A 26,596-nucleotide genomic window follows, 5' to 3' on the forward strand; every position below is an offset into this window, starting at 1 on the left:
GCCCACATACCTGCCTGCTGCTTGATGCTGGGACCAGGGGCTCCTGCTCTCGAAGGGGAAATGATCAGGTGTCAGGATTGCAGCAACTGTACAGATTTGTAAAATGAGGACCGCCTTCTATTTGCAGCCCCTTTATGCACTGGCCAGAGCAATAACCGCTGTGCAGAATATCATTTCTGTTTTCCTTTTGCCACGAGATGGCACCACGATTCCTCCAAGTCCCAGACAGCCCAGCCCTGCACTCCTTAATGGGCTAAAACGCTCTGCCAGCTACAAAACAGTGCTCTCTAAAGGGGGCAGAGCTAAGTTGTGAGGCTTTATGCATCCCTAGTCCAACTGTGTTCACCTGTGAGCAAGGCTGGGAGCAAAGATATACGCACTATTTATTTACTGTTATCCTGGGAGAATCAGATGGTTCACAGGGGATAGGAGTCTTCTTCTCATCCTACAGCAGACAAGGATCCCTCCCAGGGGTTAACCTGCTCAAACACTTTGTGGGACAATGACTCAATGGACCTCCCTCCAGTACTATCAAATCCTTCTGGCTTCCACTCAGCATTTCAGACCAAGGAAGAAGCGAGCTGCTGTAAATGAGAGTCCGATTGTCTTCGGTGATGAAGGGGTGGGATGAGGTCCCTCAGAGCACAGGGAACCTAAGAAGTGCAGGGTTTGCATCTGGTATTCAAACCCAGAAGAATGGAAAGTGTTGGAAGAACATGCCTCAGACAAGTGCAAGTATCGAGGACTAATTTATCACATGTACAGCAAGGAATAGGAAAACAGCAGGGATTCAAGGATGAGACAACACTGGTATCTAATGTTGCACTCCAGATGAAGAAATAACCCACAGTTGAGAAGCATTCTCTCTCAGAAGCTCAGAACAAGGATAACTTTCTTACATTGTGTATTTAATGTGTAAAGTAGTGACAGTTCTGTCATTTCCAGCCATGTATCTGGCTGGTATTTTTCCAGGTAACCTTACCCACCAGCTCTCCTCTGCTTCTTAGAAAAAATATTTGTTCAATAAACATTTTAAGCATTAAGCCAGTACTTGAAAGGCTCTGAGTAAGAAGACACTACTTGTATCTACTGCACAGGGATCTGGTTTCTCCTTTGTGCATCTCTTGGGCTCTGCACAAAACAATTACAAGGATTTTCCTCAGCTCCGAGCCTTGGGCTTATGGGCGTAGCACAGCGCAGGCACACTGTGGATGGGGTCTCATGGTGAATCCAGCCTCTGCAGTTGTGTCCAGCTCTGATTCTTTGACCCCAGGTGGAGGCTTAAAAGTAAATTTCTGGATCAAGCCAGTGAAGAAGATGAAGAGCTCCACCGTGGCAAGGCTTTCTCCAATGCAGTTTCTCCGCCCTGCAATGCCAAAAGCATCGTTGTCTGTAGAGTGGTGGCTCCCCAGACAACTCTTCCCTCCTGCTTGGTAGCAACAGTGTGAGGGACAGAACAGGCTGTAGGAATGCAAAACAGCATGGGGAGATATTCAGCAGCCACCACCACTGGTCTCCTACATCTATTTGAACATGGCTGTTTCCCTCTGAGCCTGCAAGAAATTGATTTGGGATAACCTAGAAACCGTCCTTCCCAAGGGAGAGGGAAGGTAGAACTCTTGCTTGAAGGTGTTGAGTCTTCTGTAGTTCCCAGTGGTGTCTTTGAACCGAAGGGCACAGTGTGCCTCCCAGTGTGAGGGACTGTTTGCAACTCATTGAGACACAGAGCAGATATTTCTACACCATTCCCACCAGTGATATCAGTGCTGTTCCTAACAGAGGCACTTTGTTAGAGGCAATCCTGACTCTTGACTGTTGTATGCTGTGGAGCACTGGGTGCTCAGAGCCCTGTGCAAGACCACACGTTTGTTACCTGTGGAGAAGGGCAGGAATGCTTTCTTCTTTACGAAGTTACCTTCTGAATCAAGGAAATGGTTTGGGTTGAATTCATCTGGCGTCTCCCACTGTGTTTTATCCAGCAGCACAGAGGTGAGCAGAGGAATCACTGTAGTTCCCTGCAGCACAATCACGTTCTGCTTAAGGGCTTTGCCCATCCAGCCACGTAACCACACCTCCCCCTTTGCGCTCTCTGCAAGCAAAATTCCAAAGAACTAGTTTCTACATTTGTGCATGACCAGACGATACGAGTTAGTGGAGATACCCTGTTCACTGGAATTACTGAGTAGTATATGATTAAGTAACAGTGGTTGTGTGCTGTTACTGAACAATGTTAGCCAGGCTTCCTTCCTGGCCAGATGACCTCTGCTTGCCTCAATTAGGCGACATGACAATGCCACCATACTCCAAAGGCAGCACTGCTTTATAGGGCACGAATGACAATGGAAAGAGTTAAGAGAATAGGGAATGGACTCGAGATTATCAAGACCAAATGAGAAAACAAACGGAGTAATGGAAAATGGGAAGTTGCATGCATAACCCTGAAGTCACACTTCCATCAGTTCGGATGCTGAGGAGATGGAGGATTAGGAAACTGTCTCTCCCCCACTGAAAGCCCTGTGCCACAAGCTCCCCTCCTTCTTGTGACATTTTGCCCTGTGGGTCACTGGTGTGGTGCATGTGAACCACCCTGCTCTTCGTCAGGAGAGCAGCAAGTACCTTGGGTATGAAGTAGCCTTTAAAATGTGTGTCAGTGGAGGTGCACCGGGGAACGTGTGGCAGGAGGGTGACAAATCTCTGCACTTCGTGAATGACCGCGGTGGCGAAGGGCATTTTTTTCCGGTCCTCAAAGGTAGGCAAGCAGCCAGGGCCAAGGACTCGCTCAATCTCTGCGTGCACCTTTTCTGCAGGGCAAAGGGAAGGCATGAAGTGAGTTTCCCTCAGTGGTAAAGCACCTTCCAAATCCCAGCCCACACTGACTGTTGACTGAACTACCCCAGGGTGATGAGAGATGCAGGGCAGGAAGTTTTCCAGCCCCTGGGAGCAGATATGAGAACAAACCCTCAGAGCCTTTGGTCCTGAATGGCAGCATGCAAAGCTTGGACAGAGGTGGACAGGTTTCAGGTACTCAGATTTGGGATGCTCTAGCACACATGGGCAGCTATAACACTTTTACAGGTGAGCAGCATTTATGAAGTCACTGCAGAGTACTTTAATACCCTAGGTAAGAAAAGCAAAACCATAAAGGTGTCTTACTTTGAATCTCAGGGTACTTCATCATTAGCAGAACAGCCCATTGCAATGTTGTGGATGTTGTTTCAGTGCCAGCCATGAGCAGGTCAAGTGCAGAGGCCAACACATTTTCATCATGAAAGGGAGTATCTTTATTTTTCTCCTGTAGCACAAAAAAAAAAGAAAAAGTCACTGCTGTTAGCATGGAAAGACAGAACTAGGATGGTGCTCTCAAATCCAGAGTCATATGATCACAGGATGTGGAAGATAGCTGGGAACCACCTCCAGGTGGTTGAGAACAACTCATGTTCTAGTCCTGAATTTGCTGATTCCCAGTCCTGTCACTAGAACTAGTCAGGACTTACATCTCTTTCCAAGCACACCAGCCCTATGGACTAGAGATTTCCTGCTTAATGTCCTCCACTAGCTTTCAAGTTTGTAGTGAAAACTCAAAGAACACATCCCTATCTAGAAAGAACACTGCCGACTCACCTTTCGTATACACAAATACTTCTGCTAACAGTCTAGGATACATCTATTCATTACTTTTTTTTTGACTTCTTATTTTAATGATGAGCACCATGATATAAGATCTCATTATCTAGAAGGGACTGTCCCTGGAAGATGTTAAAGGAGATACCACCCAAATGGGTAACGTAGTCTTCAGAGACCTTACAGTGTGATGCATGTGAATCACAAGTGCCAAGATGCACCAGGATATCACTGGCACTCAGTTCTGCTCTCCTGCTTCGTGCTTCCACCGGGAAGCACTTTGCCCATTCTTGAATGCTACAGCTGAGGCACTTGCTCAAGGGGTCAAGCCCAAGCTGCCATCCCTCCCCCTCTTGCCTCAAGTACAAATGCTTGGAGAGGAAGGGCGAAGACAGACCGAACAATCCTTGCCGTAGTCCTGCACTATCATCCCTGCCTGTAAACCCACTAAGTGGAAGCTCCTGATGTGTTTGCACAAGCACAGAAGGAACTTGTGCGTCTCTGCAACTGGGAATTCTTTGTCTTCCCATGCCCGCAGAGAGAGACACGTCTACCTGGAGTACATTGGAAAAACCATGTTACCTCCAGCAGGGAAGGAACTGTAGTTGACACCCAAGAGCAAGTCTTACACATTGGTCTAGTTAACGGCACTGTCTAATTTATTATTTCTTGCTTTTCCCACTGCATGCAGTATAAACAAGGCCTAAAAATCTCTGTTACAATAGGAGGATGTTTATCCAAAATTTAAATATTTTCATGTAGATCTTAGCAGAGCACATTCATTAATCAAGGAACACGGAATGTCTCCACAGAGATACCATACCAGAAATCATTGTATTGTTAAAATACCTCTTGTTTGAATACCAGTGCATCAATATAGCTTGTCAGGTTGTTTCCATTAATGTTTTTTTTGCTCTCCTTGATGTGTTTCTTTAAGATCACACACACCTCTTCTATTTTTTTCAGTATAATCTTGTGAGGTTTGAAGAGAAATCCAAGGAATGGGTAGAAATTAAATAGCTAAAAAAAAAGGAAAAAGGTACGGAAAAATATAAATTTCCCAATTACACTGTAAAACTTAAGTATCATAATGGAGAAATCATTTAAGTGAGGAACCAAATGACTTACTATTGGAGTTTCTCTTTGTTGGTAACTAAAAAAATTTAGTGCCTTAAAATGTCTCCTCTTACTAAAAATTCTTTACAGAAATGAATGGAGCTAATCAGACTTGTCTAGACATAGCCTATAAACATGAATTAAAAAAATACAATTAAGGGAAAGTGATAGTGAACTCATGAAACAATGAAATTACATTTTTAAGGAGGTAATAAAGTAAAAAGATAAAGCATTACACTTTAGCAAAGAAAACTTTGGGTGTTTAGCAAGCCAAAATCCTCATGTTTTAAAGCTGTTAGATCATCATTTTTAACTTTCACATGAATTATAAATCAATTACACCCTCTTCTCAGCATTGTTAAATTTCACAGCACAATAAACAGTTGCATTTTATGTGCAGGGGGTTACTTACGCCACTTCTTAATGTTAGAAATAAACTGGCTGCAGAATAAAATTCACAAATCTCTTGCTCTACCCTGTGCTAACTGGTTATAATTTTGCTGTTTTCTGCAAAAACTAAACCTGCTGTAGAGATTAAAAGAAAAGGGATGTTGCCCATGTCTTTATTGTAAATTGTTCTTATTCAGGTAAAAATTCATCAGCATCCCTTTTTTTAATTTTTCAGACAGCTTTCTGGATGACTGTTTCAATATTACCTTGAGTAACTAATACTCTGCTCCTTGTGATGGATTAATATTAACAAGAGCTCTTGGAGCAGATGAGAGCCCCTTAGTTGGAATACACTTCTTGTGCAATCCTGTTTAGTAGGCATGCCCTCACTTCCCAACTGATTTAATGCCACAATAGGAGGTGTGAGTGGTCTGTATATTGAGTCTGCAACCTGTACTTTGCGACTTTGCTAGTTCATGTAGCAAGAAGCCAAAACACCAAATGCTGGTAACTCCCAAACACACATGAAATCATCCCTAAGGCAACTCGTTACTTCTGGGATGTTCACACAGCACGGCTATTTCTCATGGTACATGCACAAAGCCAGTATTTTGATATTTCTATCACTGCTGTGTTTTTAAAGACATAAATTCTGGCCATGCCCTCCAAGAGGCACCTGATTCCCTCCAGTCTCTTCTGCCTGAGCCTTGTTTAGACCAAAAATACTAGGAGTATGGCTGGAAACCTCAGTTATTGCACTTTCAAGCTGTAGAAGTGAGCACATCCTTTCTTCTGACAAGGTCACTTCAGTGTTTCAGCCCAATGTTACCATGTGATGTTGGACCTCCTCTGCGGGACGTACGCAGTGGGATTTCACAAAGGCGGAAAACCCCCAAACAAAGAATGTTATGTTTCAGTACCCTAAGGCTTCTTCAAAACCATCCAGCATTAGTAAATCGCCTTGAGCTACCAACTCCAATGAGATACTGGAGCTTCTCAACACAGAGGGTGACTTACATGCAAGAACGGAGACCCAAGAAGGAGCATAACTTCATCTATGAGTCTTAGCAGAGTGACAAACGTTGGGTCTTCATAATCAAACCTTCTCCCAAAGAGTATAGCAAAGGTGATGTTGGTGGGGGCTGTATTCAAACACCGAAGTCGGAAAGGTCCACCTGGGAATGAACAAAATCATAACTGCATTTGGAATTTCCAGAGCAACCCAGAGGTCTCCGCTATGGCTTTGCCAATATAAAACAACCAACACACCCCCAGCTCACCTTTGAAGGATTTGATCAGTCCGATGAGAAATTGAAGCTCCTCGAGGATCCTTTCTTCTGCCAGACGCTTCCCCATGCCAAGGTCCCGCATGGCTGCCATGGTGAACCGCCGTGTCTTCCTCCAGAGCTCTTGAGAAGAGAAGAACACACCTACGGAGGGAGTGCATGGCTCTTTTGCTGAGGTGGTATGGGATTTTCTCAGAACCACCACAAGCACAAGTATTTTGCAGCCCGGAGGACCCTGCTTGGGAGAGGACTGGGGTGCTTGGGGAAGGCCAGACCCAGGTAGGTTCTGTAGGGCAGGAGGCAATCGTTTAAGCAGTCAGGTGCTGTTCACACCAAATCTCTGGGTTTGGCTTCTTTATAGCTTTGTCTCCTTGCAGCCATACATGGCAAAAAGCTCTATGCATGGTAATTGTCTCAGGCTGACTTGTTTTTCCTCAGAAAAACAACGCAGCTGTTTCAGAGAGCAAGGCTGGGAGCAGATGACATTGCTCTGACCATGTCATGAACAGGACAAATGATTTCCCTGAAAAGCTTGCATTTAGAGGATGAACTTTCTTCTGTGCAGGGGGATAAGGAGGGGTGTCAGGGAGGCACCACTGCTTACAGCCAGGAAATATCCCTCAGCTGGTGTTAGGTAATCAGCCAAAAAAACTTGTATTTGACAGAGACCTTTATGACAGAGACAGTTTGGGTACAATTCAGAAGTCCTCCCTTCCCAGGTGGGCTTCGGAGGCTGAACATAGTCTACATCTTCATGCACGGGCTGGGAAAGCAGCATAGCGTGCCCTTCCTCACCCTGGGCCTCACTCTTAAAAACAAGATAAAAAAAAAACCCACACGCCGTATGCATTATATACATATTAGGTCATCAGATCTTTTCCTTTCAGCCCTGGATTATTCCCTTCACTGTTTTTCAATGTCTAGTCTTGGGCAATGTATTACTTTTTAGCATGCAATTCAGAAACATGCCAAAAATCTGTTTACAGAAGTAATTGTTTGAGGTACAAACAGCCCGTGCTATTGCACTCTTGCCAGTTCTTGCAGTCTTTATCATGAGTCATGCATGATCCAGGCTTTGTCTGAACTCCCAGTAACAGCAGAGAAGAGATTGCATAAGGACCTCGGCCTTCATGTGAAAAATAATTTCCTTCCCTCCGCACTGTAAAAAATCCCTTGAAATGTGAACCCAAGTGCTGCTAAGAGCAAAGAAAAAAAAAACAAAAAACTGATAAGGCACATAAAAAGATGCCTACAACTATTCTTCTGAAGAAGACAAACAACAGCCCCCAAAACCATCAAACGTAGCCCTTGAAGGTATGCGTGCAGCTCTAGACTCTTAAATACTGTTGCAATTGAAAAAAAACCACACATTTATGAACCAGCAGTGAACACGTCCTTATCTTTTCAAACCTCCAGTACCATTTCCATGTTGGATGTGATGGAAGATTGGAATAACGGGTCTGTCTGCAAACACATCCGCCGTGTTCAGCAGGGCGTCTTTCACTGCCTCGTAGCCAGTCAGCACCACCGCCTTCCGAAACCCCAAGTGAACAGTGAACACTGGCCCGTATTTCTCTGAAATCTACAAGGAGAGGAAATAGAAGCCGTCAGTGGTAGCAGTGCGTTTTGCTGTGGTGGTTCAGGAATTGCCTTTGCTCCTCCTCCTGTGGTCAGAGGGGCTGAAGAGATGCCAGAGATTGAACCTTGAGACACTTCAGTGAAACAGGAATCAAAGCAAATAAACACTGGGCTGTTCAACCCACAAACCCACTCATTTTCTGAGCTGGTTGGACCCGCTTTGGCCCAGGGGGTTAAGGAGGTAGAAAGTAACAAGACCCTTCAGACACTAACAGCAGCACAAAGGCATCAGGGACATCTTGCAGGCAGCTACCGGGCAACGTCTGACCTGGTGGGCTGCAATGCCACAGCCCACCACGAGAGGATGGAAGAGCAGAGGTGACCTAATTTATGATTGAATTTAAATAAAAGTTTTGCCACAATTAATGCAAAGAGGTATGCAATATGATTCACCACGGATGGACATACAAGAAACCATTGTTCTTTCAACCCATCTTAGAAAATGACCACTGTCCCACACACTTCTTTCTATTTCTGCCACACCACAGTGTTCAAGCCACTGCACAGCAGGACAGGTCTGTACCCACCAGCGATGCTTTACAGTGAGATCTGAGATCTGGGCAGCAGCAGCTCGCTGGAAAGCTCAAGGACATGGTCCTGCCAGGCCATACGGGGATTTAAGACTTGACTGAGAGCAATGCCATTGAAACTGCACAAAGCTGTTATGAGATCGAGCCTGGTGTCCCACAAAAGGGACAGTTCAGGAAATGTAAACCAGAGGAGAAAACTTAGCAGCCCCTGCAGCTGTACCAAATCAACAGGTAGCCCAGGCAGAGTTTAATCTGCACTTCAGCAGTATAGCCAGACTCATTTTCTTTATGCAAAAAATAAAATAATATATATATATATATAATATATATATATATATGTTCAGAGGATTCTGATTTCAGTCATCCACTCAAAATAATATTTCGGTTGCTGCATAATCTACTAGGCAACTACCATCCCTGCCACCTGCCCACTGCTGAAGCCCCAGGAACCCTCTCACTGTGCTCTCCCCTTCGCAGTTTCCAGCATGAATGCAAGTCAGGGCAGAGCAGGCATAACTGGGTCTGCTCGGCAGCAGGCATCTTTCTCAGTTGTTTTTTTGATGCTATAATCTAATGGGGGAAAAAAGGCATCAGTGTGACAAACGTGCTTCCCAGCTCCCAAGCCCTGGATGCCAAGCGCACTGGGGGCTGGCTGGTGGGATGGGAACAGGGATGAAGATGCATCTCCATAGGCATTTTGGAGGCTCCTCACATGTCACGGTGACTGGAGAGAGATAGGGAAAGCCAATCCCTCTTACCTACACAGTGCTTAGCACTCCGGAGGGCTGCTGACAAACTGATGCTAACAGGCTTGGTGTAAGGAGCAGGATACTCACACCCTGGGTCCCGACACGTGGAATGCCCACTGAGCTGTATTTTGGCTCTAAGAGAATAAACACATGGAAATTTTCTTTTTTTTTTTTTCTTTTTTTTTTCTTTTTTTTTTTTTCTGGAAGACAGATGCAAGACAACTGTGATTCCTACCGAATCTTTGTCTTGCACAAGTCCGAGTCATTCACTGTTTCAAATGATTTCTCCTACTTCTCTTCTTTGGGCTGTGCTATCCTAACTCTCATTCAAAGAACTGCCATCGTGAACAAGAAATACGAGCTATTTTGGCAACTACAATTAAGCATCCATCTTTAAACGTGGCCACACGGACACTCAAGTATTTAAAGTATTTCACAACACAAGGAAGATGCCAAAGTTGAGGTTCATCAGTCCGAACTGACGTGGACACTCATAGTTTTCAGTGTGTGAGTAGTCCTCATGTAAATACTGCTCATATTTAACATCAATCTGCAGAGCTGGGATTCAAAAGTTTCCTTGGCCATTTTGAAACTTTTACATTTAATTTATTAAACTTTTTTTTTAACTGCATTTGGCACTGAACAATTATCTCAGAACTGTCATCTGAGGGAGAATTTTAACCAGGTACCTACTGACACCCAACACCCTGAACACCCCAAAACCAGAGGATGCTTGTTCTTACCTTCATTAGGGACTTGTCTTGCCTTCTTATGTCCAGCAAGTGCAGGTTGCCAATGATTGGAAGAGGAAATGGACCGGGAGGCAATTTTAAAGCTGATTGCTTAAAACCTTGTAAAACATAGAGTGCAGTTAATAAAAGCAACAAGCACAGCCCACAGATGAAGATGGGCATGAAGGCAGCCATATTTTGGTGGAGCCTGCCTTTCCGAAAAGCTACCGAGAGATGCGTTTATTGGAATGCTCACATTATATTTATTCAGAGTAACTGATACCAGGGGTTTTTCTGAGCTTTGCACAATCTTCCCTTCCACGCCCATATCTCCACAAAACTTGGAATTTATGTCTGCAAAAGGCAAAGTCCAAACACAATTTGGGGAGGTGCAGGCTCGCAGGCTTCCCACATCATGGGGTATGGCTGGTTTGCTTCATTGCCAAAGCCTAGCTTAAATTCTTCTGCCTGCAATAATTTGCCCAGCACCTGGGAGTCCCATATCTGCTTCATTATTAGGCATTGATCATGAAATCCCTCTTTACATTTCCTCTTCATCCCTCTCTTCCATCCTCTTCATCTAAACTCTTCCATTCTCCTCATTCAGCCTCTTCCTTGAACACAGGCAGATCTTCACCTTTTATCTTCTAGCTCTTTACCTTACAAATGCTGATCCCAAAATAATCCTTCACAAACATTGCCCATCCCATGGTACAGCAAAGCAGCAGCAGATTGTGCAGGCAGAGACTTGCTCCAGGCGATGCATGAAGCTGGCTGTAAGACTTCTCCAACTCCTTCCACCTCCTTGTGTTCTTGCAGTGAAGCATTTTCTCCCAGTGAAAGGAAACAGAACTGGACAATGCGAAAACCTGCAAAAAATCCAGGGCACACTTCTTGCCTCTGCAGATTCGGAGCTCTGTTGCTAATCTCTACAAGCAGCTCCTATTTACTGACACTTTGAATCTGGGCTGTCCTAAAGATCTACCTACAGACTGCAGACAGAAAGCTACACCTCTCCATCGGGGTAGCCCTACAGCCTGCTTATGTGCCACCATTACATCGGATCGATCGGCTGTGTGCACACAGTGTTCAGCTCATTTTCTCTGCTACTGGCTTGCAATCATTTTTCCAGCCTCCCTTGGAGAACACTGGGCTGCTGCTGCTGGGCTGGGGTTTGCCCAGCACCTCTCCGATCGATCCCTCTGCTGGTGGCTTCCAGCACCGACCAGCACACAGAGTCCCCACAACTACAAGTGATTCCAAAGAAATAAACTTGAGCTACCAGGCTTGAACAATTGGCCAGTCCTGTGTACAACATCTAACAAGGCACTTCTACAGCTCTTACTCTTCCCTACTGCTGGCTGTGTTATAGAAAGCTCAATAAAATGCAGTTGCTGAGCTCCTCTTGTTTTTCTCCCATCAGAGGCTGGTGAAAAACTAATTCACTGCTAGAAACCCCAAAATTATAACTCAGTTTCATGCCTCGAACTTTTATGAGCGGGTATTTCAGTGAGGTGACTTTCTTCCTGCTCTCCATACAGTGTTACCTTCTTTACAGGAGAAAACGAATACAAAAAAAAAAACGTCTTGGAGAGCTGGGTTATCGAACCAATATGGATGTGGAAGGTGTTGTGCCAAATCTGCCGTTCCCACTGGTTTCTGTCATCTAACAGAGTGAGACCTGCCAGAGGTTTCCTCATTAGAGGAAACACACATTGCTTTTGTAAAATTACCCTAATCTAACACCTGATGCAATAGTCCCACAGGTAGGAAAAGCACATTTGATGTCTCTTTTTGGAACCCTTTCAGATCACAAGGATTTCACACTACTCCCTACTGCAATACGAGGTGGCATCAGCCCTCAGTATGCTTTGCGGTTGCTCCAAGACCCAGCAGGTTCACACACCCTGGACCACTTCATCCCAAACCCACTCATGTTATAAACAGCGTTTTCCTGTGGTGAGACCAGGAGACTGGGAGTCTGGATATGTGCCTTCACATCCCCGCTGGGACAATGACTTGTCTGTGTGGCTTTGAGCAAACCACCCGAGGACTGCAGCGTGCTGCCCTGCTCCGGGCTGGCCTGGAAAGCAGCGGGGTTGTGCTGTGAATGCAGCCCTTATGGCTGCAGCTCCCATGGGCCTGACTCAACTTTGCTACCGTCATCACTGGAAGGTCTTTTGGGCTCCGTACAACAGGAGGTAAGCAGAAAGTGGTGCAGGAACTGCGTCTTCTCACACCGTAACGCTTACCAAAAGCAAGAGGCAGAGGTGGCAGCTGGGTGCTGAAAATGTCTTTGTGATTCCTGGAGAGGGAGTGAGGAAGCAATGAGACTGCATCTCCATGCAGAACCCAGCAGGGAAAAGTCAGCACTCTGCCTGCAGCCTGTGCAGCGAGGGAAGGGGGAAGGTTATTCATTACCTGCTGGGTGAAGCAACCCACAGAAGAGGTAAAGCTGGGCAAAGATAACAGCATCTTAAATGGCATGCAAAAACACTTTCCCATAAGAGATATAGGTTAAAAATTAAAATGAAAATTAATCTTTATCTAGGAGCAAATGAACCTTTTGAAAAACCAAACCTCCCCAGCTCTGGCAGGGTCACACCACAAGTCAGAGGAGAAGTTACAGAAAGAGGCGCTTACACAGAGTGTTCCAGGTTTGAACCACCCACGGATTTGTTGTTGGGAAAGAAAGTCCTTCCTTGGCCTATGTGGTATGCATTTGGAGACCAAGGCCTTCCAAATCAGAAGTTGAACAGTGAGGACTGGAGTGCAGAAACCAAACTCTCCTGCCTGCCTCAGCCCATGGGGCCAGCCATGGGCAGGTGGGCTGTGATAATCACGATTTCTGGGTGTACTGTACTGTAATTTTGCATAGCAAGGGGCCTTGGGAACAGCATGCCACTCAAGCCCTGCACCTGGAGGAATCAGAAGAAGATAGGGCCTTCAAAATCTTCCAGTGGTATCAGAACTACATTTAGCAGGTACATGAATCTGTCCCCAAAGCAACATCTGGTAATTCTGGGTAGCATCATGTTAATCACCAGCAGGTATAGCAGTCACACACAGAGCACACTAGCATGTGCTCTCACCCTGCAGCCAAGTCCCTGCCCCAGGCTACCGCTTCCCCAGCTGCTCCCACGGGTGTGCAGCACGCACCAGTTAATGTCCCTTCTGCGCATTTGGTGGCTGTGTGCAACAGGCAGTAAAGCATTCAACTTCTGTTTAAGAGAAAAGGCCTTGGTCCCAAACCAGACTGCCCTTTCCTTGACTCTGTAATATTTTTCAAAGGAATACAATGAAATAAGCAGGCAGAGGAAGCAAATGCTCCGTCCCCTCCCCAGCACACCCAGCAGCTCCAGCTGATGCTGCGTTACTGCTCTGAGATGCTCAGGCTCCAGGGACCAGCCTGGCACAAGCTAGGCTCACAGACCTTTCGCTCCTTTCTGAGGCCTCAGGATCTGCTTTTAACCATAACACTGGGCTCTCCTTCCCCACGATGCCAGCACCACTGGCGGACCCAACTTTAACACAACTTGAAGCAGGATTTGCTGCGCTTTTAAAATTCTCCTTCCCTAGCATTCTCATCCCATTTGCCTGGCCACTAATCCTCGAAGCTTCAGTCATGGGTTTTAGCAGGCGCTTAATTATGCACAAGCACAAATTTAAGATAAATACTTTTTTTGCTCTTTCTGCCAAGATTTCAGCTTCGCCCCTTCCTTTTTCTCTCTGTAAGAAAAGACCTTCACTGCCCGTCTTGATCTACTCCCTGAGGGCATCCATGGACAGTCCCGCCCTGGCTGCGCCACCTTCACCTGCACAGAAAGCTCTGCGAAGCAGAGCCTGTGACTTGGTGGAAATGCACGCTGCCATCCCCAGAGCCATGGGAACAGCCACCCCCAGCACTCACATCACCCAGTCTCACCCCATGGGGGGAGAGAGCAGGACCCCGATGGTGGTTCCAAAGCAAACATGAAATCACGGGCAAAGTCACCTACCTACACAGCTCCCTGTTGCTACACACCAACCAGTGGCTGACCTCTCTGTGATAACAAGGTCAGCCCTCTTCAGACTGGGTTATTCAAGCTGCAACCTTGAAATCAGTGTTTGAGCGGGTTTGAAGAGGCTGGCTGAGCACACTGGCTGTGGTGAAGCACCTTGCACAGCCAGGATGTTGTTGACCATGCAACAAGTGCCTTTAAGTCATTGATCCCCATGAAAGCTTTGTCCACGAGGTCAGAGCCGCCTGTAAAAAGCTGTCTCCCATAACACGGCTTGGCAGCACAAGCTCTGCCTGGGTTTGGAGAGGTCTTGTATGCAGAACGGCAGCCAGGCACTTGTCACAAGGAGGTTGAAGTGCTTAAATTGAATACAAGCTTCTGCAGTGCAGTGCAGATTGTCTTTGTAAAGGCCCCATTGCACCTCTTCTCTGCTGCATTCTCAGCTACTCTATCACTCTGGTGTTGCGCACTGCTCCCCAGCAGCAGCACAATACCCATCAGTGCGGCACAGAGTGAGCTCCAGCAAAAGCACTGCTTTTATGCCTGGTTTGTGGGGGGAAAATCCAGCTGTGAAAGTTCAAAGGCTTAATGAGACAGTGGCAGGGGCAAGATTGGAATTGCAGCCATTGCTAGCAGGCAGACCGAAGAGGGTGACAGGCCACTTGCCACCAGCAAGTAATGATGCAACTCAATCTATCATGAGTAGGTTATTTTATCCCCCACAGAGCACCTGAAACCTGCAGTTTTAAAATTCAGCCTGTGGTTTTCAACCCATAGCCTCAGCGGTGGCCATACTACAAAACAAGCTCACCTTCACATGGGTTGGAGCTGCTTTAAACAAACCTGCCCCTCGCTGGGAGCAAGCTAGGGACTGGCAAACTGGAGTTTGGGAACGTTTGCCACCATATCGCTTTGCTGTGTCACTGTCTTGAATGGCCAAGATGCATGCCAAAGACTGTGCTAAACTTACCAAAGGGACACCATATTCTTCTTTAGGTTACAGATTAATATTTAGTCCAATCAGCAATTTTAAGTTAAAAGGTAGCAGTATTATCTGACCATGTTAGCGGCATAGACAGTTATCAATATGGAGCAAGGGAGCTCGTCCCTTTTAAAGGTGGGATACAGTGCTGGCCAACCTTGTTTCCCTCTTGTGAGCTATTCTTCAGGAAGCAGGCAATAAATCCTTGGAGCTTTTCTCCATCAACCACTGGCCAGTAAAAGTCTTACTAGGTTGCAGGCATATGGTCCTGAACCACTAAAAATTCAATGTCAGTGGCCACAGTGTTGTTAACCTCACATAATGTGGACATGTTTCCGAAGCTGCTGGCTCAACACTGAAAATTTCATCAGGTTGAGTCTTCATCAGTGAAATGTTTGCTCTCCTGAGACAGCAAAAAAGGGAGAAGGCAACAGTTTTGCTAGTGGGAACTGCTTTTTTCTTGCCATCCTAACACCTATGAACATGAAGATGACATGAAAGATTTTTCTGAACAGTGATTTTTCCCAAACACTAAAATAGTCTTAGAGCTCCAAGAGGAGATGATGGGAAGCAAAGCCAGAAATAGACAGTATGCATTATGCATTCCAATTTTATAATTATGCAAACATAAATCTTGTTGGTGGAATACAATCTTCTAAATCACTGAAGTATTCATAAGCATTCTCCCTTTTATAAAGAAGAGCCTATCATAATCCCAAAAATATTCCCAGAAGAAATTCCTATGTGTTTACCTCAGCTCTCGACTGATTTCACAATCAAAGTTGAACAAATATATGTGGATAAGCCGGGCTGTTTCCCCAGACCTGTGGACCAGCAGGTATCACTCCCCTGTCACCATCGTGCCACCATCCAAGCAGGTGAGTGACCTGCAGGAAGCAGCGCTTGCTCCCAGACTCGTTAGATCAAGGAGCTTCCAAACTCCAGAGAACAGGGATAGGATCAGCTTGCCATCAGGCTTTAGAAGTTCATCTCATCTCCTTTACTTGGGCTTCTGCTGAGCAGAGAGGGGAAGAGATTCAGAAGGAGCTGAGCTCTGGGATGAGACGACTTAGGGAAGATGCATCAACTTTACTGAGGCCAGCTCTTGTCCCCTGGCATCATCCCAGAGTTTCACCCCTGGATTATAAAAGAGCTTGTCATTAACCTCAGTAGGAATTAGGGACACACTGCAGGGGGCCTCAATCCCCTACCCAGCCTTCAAGAGATGCCCAGATGACGATATGTTGATGACCCCTCTGTGCTGTGCTTGCCATTTTGCTGGACACAATGGTGGATTATGTGCTGCTGTCACCAGCTCTGCGGGGAGTTTCTCAGCAAGTGCAGCTCCATCCCACACCCTGCTCATACAAAGACGTGCAAGAGTGATGCTGGCAGAATATTTAGCCCTGCTTTGCAGCACTGTGGCCCAGTAATGAACACAGAGAAGATGATTAGCTGTCCTGTCTTTAAAAGGAGACTGTTTTCTAATTGCTTCTTAAAAAAGCATTTAACATGGACTCTATTTGGCATGACTCAGTGCTGCATTTCTAAATTCAGTTTCTCCCATGAAGTTTACTCTGGCTGTTTGGTTGGGTTGCATCCACATGCTATTTTTATTTTTTGATCATCACGCCTGTTTACAGCATAGAGGAACAATATGGGAACAGAAATAAGGCTGGGACAAACCCAAAGGAATGAGACCATTAATGGTATTGCCAGCATCTCTGGGTTGAAGAGCAAGAGGTCCCACAGCTGTGCAGCTCCTCGGTGCAACTCAGTTCACTTCTCCATTCTGGTTACGTATTTCCAACCTCAGTCATGTTTGATTTACTCATCAACTGCAAATTTAATACCTAACAGTTAAAATGCCAGCATGTTCTTAAAATGCTAGCTTCATATCTGCGGTACACTGTAAGAGAGAATATTTTCTAAAATACAAAGGCCGATTGACTGGGTATCACAACAGCATCACTTTTGTCTTCCTTAAATACAGTAATCAAAGTATTTTGAATAGTAGCCTGCAGCTACTGAATACTTTTCTGTCTCAAAATAGACTTAAGCCTCCTCCCACCTTTGGCCATGAGCTGTTTGGTCACTGAGGTTTTGGTGGTTCTGTCCAGTTTCCTCGGCTATATTCAGTATGCGCAGCCCATCTGGTTGCTGACTCTTTGATCCGAGTGCCAGGTACCAGCTTATCCTGAGAAGCACGGAGTCAAAAGGACAAAACGTTAGCGGGGAAGGTTTGAAAAAGGAAATATTTTTCTATATTTGCATTTACATTTTTAATATAGCGGTGTTGTCTAGAGGCCAGGTTTGGGGAATGGAAACCAGGAGTGTGGTTTCTATTTTCAGCACAGCCACTGATTGCTCTGTGTTGCTGGCAAATCTTTTAATCTCTTTCCCTCCGCTTTTCCCTTCTGTAATAAAGGGATGATCAGACCTCCCCAGCTACGCGTTGTGTGGCAGGATCCTCTGATGAAACATGGCAAGGACAAAGTACTAATAATCATTTTATATGGAAAGGCCAAGGGGTCACAGGTATTTCAGTACAGTCTAGCTATTCAGTGCCCCTTTATGCATGCACCATGCCTTACTGTTAATAGAAGTTATATATTAATACGTAATAGAAAAGTAGGCCCTTTAGGGCACAAAAATAACCATATCCAGAGTATCACCGAATAAATACAATATGAAGATGAACTCACTCCAAATACTGAATAAATTGAATGGCAAGGCTTTATTAAATAGGGAAAACCAAGTCACCCAGCCCTCCTTTCAGCAGGCTTCTAACCACACAGCACAAAAACGTGGCTGAAAAGGAGTGTTGGGTATAGGGCCGGGGAGCATGACAAGTGGTCCCATAAATGGCCAAGCATTCCCAGTTGTCCATTCCTTTAGCCCTCTGTCATCTTTCTGAGGAGATGCTAAGGAGCTAGGTGAAGGACTGGGTTCCCTAATCGCAATACCACATGGAATCAACCCGTAAATTACACATCAGTCCATGCCCATGTCCCAGAGCTCTGCCTGCTTGCCACTTGTCCTTTTGTCCTCCAGAACTACCCCAGGGCTCCTTCCATGCCACCATCCTGCACTGCCAGTTACCAAACACTATTTCTGGGCTGCTCTGCAAAGATACTGCTTGACAGTCAAGCTGCTTATTCTTTACAAGGCGTCTTGGACCATTCTGAAATAACATGCATATGCTTTTGGGGCAGAGACCAGCATTTATTTTAAGAGGTGGTTTAGGATCAAAACAGTCACCACTCACTCTTCACATTTACTATTCAGGATTACTGGACCACAAGTGACCTTTCAGATTCTTAAGACTTGGATTACGAGGGGCTTTATATACTAAGCCTAATGACCTGAATTATAGCCTGAGCAACAGGACAATCAGAACAGGACTACAGGCATTTTACTTTCTTCTATCCACAAAATGGCTTGGGCAGGATTTTGAATCCATTTCAAGAGAATGTCAAGTTGGTGCCCATTATAATGATCTAGTTGAGTTGCAAGAAAGATAAGATGACCTGGGTAAAGGTCGTGCCTAAGAGAAATGGTAGTGTTTTCTAGATAAGCCAGCTGAGACATCTGTTTTCCTTCCTCTGAGACAATTATTTTATCATTTTCAAATATGAAAAAAAAACAAACAAACTGAAAAGTTACAGAGCATTTTAATCTGTATGGCTGCAGCAGCACAACATGGTACCTTGTCATTTTCAAATCTCTGCAGCAAAATGTTCCACAGGACTGATGATAATCTTCCTGACACTGGCTGAACTGCAAATATCTTTCGTCTCTCTAAAAAATACAACGAACCAGGCATCAGCAATTTCTATAGCATCAAGGCATGCATGCTGCAGTTGCCATTTTCAATCATCATTCACACAGTTTAATGTTACAGTGAAGTTTGTTTCCTGTTTAATGTGTTTGAAGCACAAGGTTGTGTTCTCCATTACCTGAGCTCAGCTGCCCACACCAGGACTGCTGCTGGGGTCCGCAGAGCATCCTCTGAAGCATTCCTGCGCAGAGCTCCAAATACCGGTGGCTTGTAGCTGTATAGCAGGTCAAAAGTTTAATTTGACTATTAAAGCAGTTTTACAAGGTATACAAGCTCCACTGCCAGAGCAGTGATGCAAATAAAGGTTGACTGATCCACTCTGCTGAGTGAAACGCCGTTCTGTTAACAGAAAGGGGAGCATCAGCACAGGCGGAGCAGAAAAGTGCACACACAAGCTGTGCTGTTTGCAGAAGGACTGCATTGGTCACATTCCCTTCATTCTTCTCCTGGAGAAGCAACCATCTATACCACTTGTGTTCGGAACAACACAAACCCACACTCACCTGCCATGTTTTCATCTTCCACTGGGACACACACACACAAAAAGCCAACAAAGACTGAGACTGCCTGCTCCACATTAACTGAATAATCCAACAAAAGTCACTATTTTCTTACTAAACAATGTCAAAGATGTACTCCTGATCTCTCTGTGGTTATTTTTTTTTCCTTTCTTTGTCCAAAGACAGCTGAAATAATATAAAAAGGGATTCAGAAAACAAAGGAGGAACCCCCTGATTTTATTTGAGAGCACCAATGATTATTTTCTAAGTTTGAACCAATCTCTGGAAACAATTGGCAAGTTTGCTGTGGTTTTCCTCACGCAGACTGTGCTCTGCAGTCTGCAGCTTTGGCTGTGCAAAAGAAAATATGATATAATAAAGCACAAAGAGTTATTTCATGCCAAATTGCTGCACAGGTGATCGTTTTTGAAGGAGTTTTATTTCAATATCACAGACTCAGACCCCAAATAGCTATATCATAGAATCACATAATCCCTTAGGTTGGAAAAGACCTCTAAGATCATCAAGTCCAACCGTTAACCTAGCACCATGCCATGTCCCTAGACACCACATCTATACATCTTTTGAATACCTGCAGGGACGGTGACTCAACCACGTCCCTGGGCAGCCTGATCCAATGCCTCACAACCCGTTCTGTGAAGAAATTTTTCCTAGTATCCACCCTAAAACTCCCCTGGAGCAGCCTGAGGCCATTTCATCTTGCCCTAAAGAGGACGAGAGGAAATCCGGCCTGTTTGGAAAATATCCATCCTGTTTGGAAATAAAAGCTAACTTCTGCATTTTCTAACTTCGACAAACCATTTTCCTCCTCATTTCTTCGCTAATTAAGTCAGTTGAACATTTCCACCCACCAGTTGAAGCAAGCTGTAACCTGCTTAGGAGTTTGTACAGGAAGAAAAGGAGGGCACTTGTGCCATATCCATAATGCAACCATCTGCCCACGGCAGGTTTTCCATCTTTGAGATTAAACAGCATACTGAAACCACTGGAAATAAAAACTACTTAAAAGTTTTTCTTCTTTGTAACAATAAAAATACCCAACAACATGCTGAGGTTATTGTGACAGAGGCGTGTGCCCTGCATGAGCTGTACAAGGAGCCCACCACACCACGGGACAGGGAGGAAGCTCCATGCAGGGTCAGCCTTTTTTGCCATCCAGCAGTTTTAAAAGTGCTTGAATAACCTCTGACATCCTCCAGGACCTCTAACAGTCAGCACAGCCCGGGATGAGGATCAGACAGCATCACCTTCTACAAACAAGGATAATTCAGTTCTTATGGGATAGGATATCTTGAGACCTTTACATCTCAAATGCCTTCTGCACTCCTAACTTAAGTGAGGAGCATCAGAAAGCACTTTGTCACAAACAGATGGGTGGTGGAAGCAACCTGTTCTGGGAGGACAGAGGGTGTGGGTAGACCCGAGGGTCCAGGAGGGAAGTGTGAGGATCATCTGCTAACAACAGGCCTGGGAAGCTTCCCAAAAACGTTGGTAAGGGTTATCACATAACAGCCATACTGACCTGGCCTGGGGTGAAATGAGCTTATACCACTGGGGCAAGTTTCAGTTTCATCCACAATACCTTCAGCAGCTTCTTCATTATCTATTTGATGGTGATAAGGAGCAGAACACGAGCGAGGCACTGAGGCCATCCAGAGGCTTACAGGCTGCTTTGGCTATGCACACACTTCGGAGGTATTTATGCTCTAGTAACACCATCAGCACTAAAGGCACTGAAGTCTTTCCTGGGGCTGAGCTGGCACCAGGGCGGTGAACTGGGGGGATGCCGCTGATGAGCAGGCTCAGACACTGGAATTTCTCACTGATTTCATCTGCTCAACGCCAGCAGCTTGTGTGCAGGTGCCTGCTTACAATCAGCCGTGGTATTTTCAGTTGTTTTGGCCCTGAGCAGTAACCACAAGTAAGAGTTCAGAGAAGCTACATGTTTATTCTTTCTCTCCTATCAAATTGCCCCATTAAACATGGACAAAAGATTTCCTTATGTAATAGGGATGCTATTTGTTATTTTTAAACTTACAGCAGCCAGGAGTCGTGCCAGGTGGCATCTTGCCTTAACCAGGGAACTTCAGGAGGTTACATTCCTGAGTGTCACTCTTGCCCTCTGGTATGCTCAATGCCCATACTTGGTTTCTTGGCTCGCTGCAGTCCTGTCTATCTGCTGGCATGCATCTGTGACAGCTCATGGAAATACCCATCTTGTTTAACAAGGTAAATCAGGGCGCTGGTCAGTCATTTCCAGGATCCTGCGAGAGCTTCTGCTTCTAATAAAGAGCATAAAGAGCACTAGCTGTAAAATCCATAAAGTCTATTTACACGTATCTATGCTACCAGAGAGAAACCATGGCTGCAGCTCAAGCTTTCAGTATGCCAAAAGAACTTGTAAACCAGTTTGTTTAGTCAAATTAAGCTCACAAAGGAGTAGACGAATACAATGGTTGCAAGTCTCAACAGCCCAAGACTGAAAATGTGCGGCAAGGCCAAGGAAGGCATTGCGCTGGGTGCTGAGACCCTGCGGCCTCATGTCTCTAAGTGCTCCACAGATAAAAGCCATGGGTCGCCTGGCAAATTCCTACACAGCATCGCTGTACCACATTTGGGCAATTTCATGGAGCTTAAGAAGGCCTGGCTGATACAAAGGATGCTGCCAAAGTCTGTTATATCTCTAGAATAGTACAGGGAAACACGCACTTTCAACATCCTTCTTTGGGTCCACAGGAGCTCAACAACAAATGATTATTTTCACAGGGCCACAGCAAGCCCTAACTATTTATAAGCAAATGAGAGTGACAGACCCTGTGTCCCAAGGCTTATGGTTTTATAAATACAATGGGACCATGAAGAAAACAGATGTCAGTTGTAACAGAAAAGCTATGTGATACTTCAATTATCAACAAACCTTCTTAAAAAATCCAAATAACTAAAATGAATAGGAAATGTAAGTCCTCCTCACTGTGCATGGAAGCATGATTGGTAACAATCTTCAACTATGCGCTCACATACTTTGGGTTTTTCGCTTGTTTCTTTCTAACACGATCCCCTTTCATTCAGTCTCCAGGTTGAAGCCCAAGGAGGTAGAATTAAAATTCTTCTGGCCATTTATATACATGTGGCATTTCTTGACCTTCAAGTATTTGATTTCAAAACCTATTTAAATTTTTGACGTAGGTGTGTTTGTGGGTTTTGTTGGGGAATGCCAAAAATTTTCTGTATGCAGGAAAAAAAGAAAAATCAGTAAGAGCAACTGTATGACTGCTCTTCTGTTTTTATTCTAAGGTCCCTCCCTCCGTGTCTGTAACATCAGCCAAACCTTCCTAGTAGCACAAGCTTCTTATTCAGCTTTGTTTTGACAAAGAAAGACAAACCACTCTTTTGCTTTGCCCTTCCCCCTTCACTTATTCATTAGTTTTATTTAGTTCGGTAGTTCCCGCTCACTGCAGGAAAAAAACATAATTTAAAAAACAATTATTTTTGACCATATTAAGTTGTTGACTAAGTTCTTATGAAGAAATTAAAATAGAACGTAATTACAAATCACTGCTAAAAGAAGCTTGTGCTGCAAAGGCAAGGCCATTTAATTGTGTCCTTGTATGACTGGAATCACTGTAAACAACTAATATTCCTATTTGCAGAGGCAGAAATAACTAGCTTATTCAGCCATACAGAAAGGAAGACATGAAAGGAAACCAAAGACTAAACGAGAATAAGCCACTGGAAAGTTTTATGTCAACAAAAACTGGGTTTAAATTAAGTAACATCAATTCAGTATTTTGACTGTAAATGAATTAAAATATTAAAACGTGTTTTAAAGGGAATGCTTGTGATGAAAATTCTGCAACTAGCTGCTACACCTAGTGAAATGAATAAGAAAGTTCCTACCAATTCCTTCTCTGCAGGATCAAATCCACACAGCAATGTGACTTCTCTAGCTTTAATACGACTTTGTAGAACTAAATTTTGAAAAGAAGAATAGCAGCAGAATTGCTAGGAAAACACTGAATAAATGATTTATCAGTTATATGTAATGGAAAATACAGTACTGGTGCACCATATTACATATGCATGAAGGAGTAAAATTAAAATTACATAGACAATTTCCATTTTTGTGTTTTCTAATTTTCTGAGTGCTGACTTTGCAACTTAAATCTCGTATTATTGCTTTTTCTGACTCTGACTCAGTGGCAAAATTAAAGAAAGTGACAAAACAAACAAACAAAAAACACCCCCCCCCAGCAAAAAAAGAAAAAAAACCCACACCAACAAACAAACGAACAACCAAACAAGAGCTATCAAGTCTGAACCAAAGAAGTGCATTTCTAAGCTACCTGCAATGGTAGGAGATGAGACAAGAGTCACATTGCTTTAAAATTAACAAAAACACAGCAGAGCTATTATCCACAGGGACAAAATATGGAAATAAACTACACATTCAACAGCTATGATCTATCCTTTCCAAATAAGAAGAGACAATTCATTTACTCAGTAATTTTACAATGGTGATAACAAATTAAAATTGTGGGCAGACAGTGGAGAGCCACGAAGATATACAATCCATGGCAAGGATCAACCAAATTAAAGGGAACTTTTTACATTGTCAGATTTTGAGTAATTAGTACTGTCATTAGAGGCACAGTTCCAGCTTTAAGCAATTTTAAGTAATTAATGTTCCTTTATTTTGCCTAGAAGCCCTGACTTCAGCATTCTCTTAAGATAGGAATTCTTCTAGTTGGAGCTACACAATGCAGATTAGCCCAACTAGAAGACAATTAGACTAGGCAGATGAAGATGTAATTTGTCAGACTGTACACTGTTACTTTTAGCCTTGGATTCAATTTTTATTAACATGGCAGACATTTAAACGGAAACCCAGACACCATTTTGTCCTATCTGTATCCATATGATTGGCTAAGCTACAACTAATGTTAAAATTGGAAAATTCTAGTTGATTAAATGACAGAATAAAATGAATGAAGTGACAAATTGTCACTTCCTGCACAGCTTTGACCAGGTTCAGGAATTCAATAGTGATATTATACATTTAATAATTTAAAATATATAATTTAAACTACATCACGAAGGAAATCCTACTAAATTTATTCATTATACAATCCAAATTTCTAGGTTCAAATCCCAAGCTGAGTAGGAAGCAGAAGCTGGCCTGGTGGCTCACATATTGAAGAGACAGAATTCGATTGCCACAGATGCTATTGAATTTGCACACCGTGTTGGGTAAGGTCCTCACAATCTCATCTTTTAAATGGGCCTAACAACACACACCTCCCAAAAATGTGTTTGTTTTTGTATTTCATGGGTGTTTGGACGGTTAATTGTTTGCCTACTAGTTTAAGATTTAAGAAAAGGGGAAAAGTAAAGAAGTGAAATACCATTTCAAGTGAAGTGTCCCTTCCTATTTACACTACAACACCAAGTATAAGAATTTATAATTATAATAATTTTATTCTTTTTATAAGAATTTACAGTATTTCCAACCGAGCTTTAAAGCCCATGTCATGTAGAGTAACAACACAAAGCAGAAGTTCCACAAGCCTTTTAACCTGTTTCCAGACACTGCTGGCCTTTGAGCAGTACCACACACAAAGAGTCATGTGGCAGATACATTGCTTTCTCTACCAAACACCACCAGAACAACAGACACCTTATTTGTTAGTTTCTGAATTTCCCGTAACTGTAAGAAGTGAAAGCCAAAGACCATGCCCTTCACCCAGTAACTGGTAGCACTGAAGTGAAAGTTGGAACTGAGATGGAGAAGAGAGCAGAGACCGCACTGCCAAGAGGCTCTAGCTGCTCTATTCCCCATGTTATTGTTCACATGGACTCCAGACTGGCAGGCCCTACATGCTTTTAATAATAATTGATGTAAAAAGAAATAGGACATTCTTAATCTTGATAGCATTTGCATATAGCCAGAACAAAGGTTCAAGGAAGGCAAATCTTGCTAGATCTATGATACTGACAAAAGGTTCACATCTTTTCACCTGGGCCTTACCTTTGCAATCCTTTTTACAAGTCTTTTCCAGAATATGCTTGCAGTGTGCTGTGCTTTTAAGCTAGAAGGTATAAGAAGTGCATAATGAGGACGCACGTTTTTGTGTAATAGAAAAATCAAAAGCGGTGATTCTCAAATATCTAAGACAGAACACACAGTCTTCTCTGACACCTAAAATGCAATCATAAAATCACAAGAAGACGCTTTGAAAACTTCATCCCTTAGAAATTCTTCTTTCTTTCTCATGGAGAGAAAAAAGCATCAGCTTCTGCTTCTACTAACAACAGGTTTTCTCAGCTGCATATTCTCAGGCATAAAACAGAAGATCCAAAGATCTTGTACCAGTTCACTTAATGTCAGTATCACTTCCCTTTATTACAGACCCTTTTCACTGACTTTTGCACTGGAAGCTCAGCTTTATATAGCCTTGGGACTCAGAAAGATCTTTCCAGCTCGTGACCTTATCAGTGGTAGAAAGAGAGAAAGCAAAGGGGACATGGGAAGAAACAAGATCATTTAAATTGACAGCTACAATATTAGGGTGGTCCTGCATGTGAGCTCACTCAGCTTTGTGAAAACCTGCATTTCTGTCTTATACTTCTGCCATTTCTCCCCTCATTTGCCCAAGCTCACTCTTCACTGAGAGCATCAACTCATCTGTGATCTTCTCTCATACCTGTCTGCATGTCTTCCTTCCTCCTGCATTGTACCCGTGCCATCCTTTCTTCTAGCTCTTTGGAAATCCCTGCTTTGACACTGCATGCATCCTCCAAGGGAGCTAGCTCCACAGCCCACATCCAGCTGTCGTCCTGAAATGCTTTTGAGCCATCAGCAGCTCAACAGAGGCTGGTCACTTCTGCTGCAGTTTGCTCACCGTTGTGTTAACTCCATCGCAATTATTGTGTTAAAGCAGGGCATGCTGATCTCTAGTCTTTTTCAGCTGAAAACATCATCTTTAATAAGTCAGAAAGCATAAGTTATTTGTTACTAGTAATAAATTTCATACTTTAAAGATTTGTAGTAATCCATGACTGTGAGGGCTGTCAAATCCACTCAAACGCTTATTGAAAAATTAGGCCAGCATATCCATAGATTCTCCCCTCCTTCACCCACCCAAATTAAAGCAGTAATTCCCAAAGACAGCTACTCTTCCAAAATACCATAC

General features: G+C 44.0%; 1 protein-coding gene across 3 annotated transcripts; it reads right to left on the bottom strand.

Moving 5' to 3' along the window:
- LOC121078462 (cytochrome P450 2W1-like) lies at positions 1 to 26,572 on the bottom strand. 3 transcript variants are annotated; one of them, XM_040574688.1, is made up of 16 exons: positions 26,108 to 26,572; positions 25,432 to 25,492; positions 21,445 to 21,688; positions 19,004 to 19,099; positions 18,754 to 18,845; positions 17,116 to 17,241; positions 12,314 to 12,446; positions 10,074 to 10,930; positions 7,833 to 7,995; positions 6,408 to 6,557; positions 6,145 to 6,302; positions 4,471 to 4,641; positions 3,154 to 3,292; positions 2,617 to 2,801; positions 1,874 to 2,015; positions 4 to 1,366 (listed from the first exon to the last, which is right to left on the bottom strand). In XM_040574688.1, exons 8-16 carry the CDS (start codon positions 10,254 to 10,256, stop codon positions 1,179 to 1,181), a joined length of 1,479 nt encoding a protein of 492 aa, XP_040430622.1. In that variant the 5' UTR covers positions 10,257 to 10,930; positions 12,314 to 12,446; positions 17,116 to 17,241; positions 18,754 to 18,845; positions 19,004 to 19,099; positions 21,445 to 21,688; positions 25,432 to 25,492; positions 26,108 to 26,572; the 3' UTR covers positions 4 to 1,178. The 3 variants fall into 3 exon arrangements, with proteins under 3 accessions (XP_040430623.1, XP_040430622.1, XP_040430624.1); XM_040574689.1 differs by lacking the exon at positions 26,108 to 26,572 and having other exon boundaries at positions 1 to 1,366; positions 6,408 to 6,536; positions 25,432 to 25,791; XM_040574690.1 differs by lacking the exons at positions 4 to 1,366; positions 26,108 to 26,572 and having other exon boundaries at positions 1,963 to 2,089; positions 25,432 to 25,791.
- Between the last annotated feature and the right edge of the window lie 24 nt (positions 26,573 to 26,596).

Source organism: Cygnus olor, chromosome 15, assembly GCF_009769625.2.
Source record: "Cygnus olor isolate bCygOlo1 chromosome 15, bCygOlo1.pri.v2, whole genome shotgun sequence".
In the NCBI taxonomy this organism is placed as follows: Eukaryota; Metazoa; Chordata; class Aves; order Anseriformes; family Anatidae; genus Cygnus; species Cygnus olor.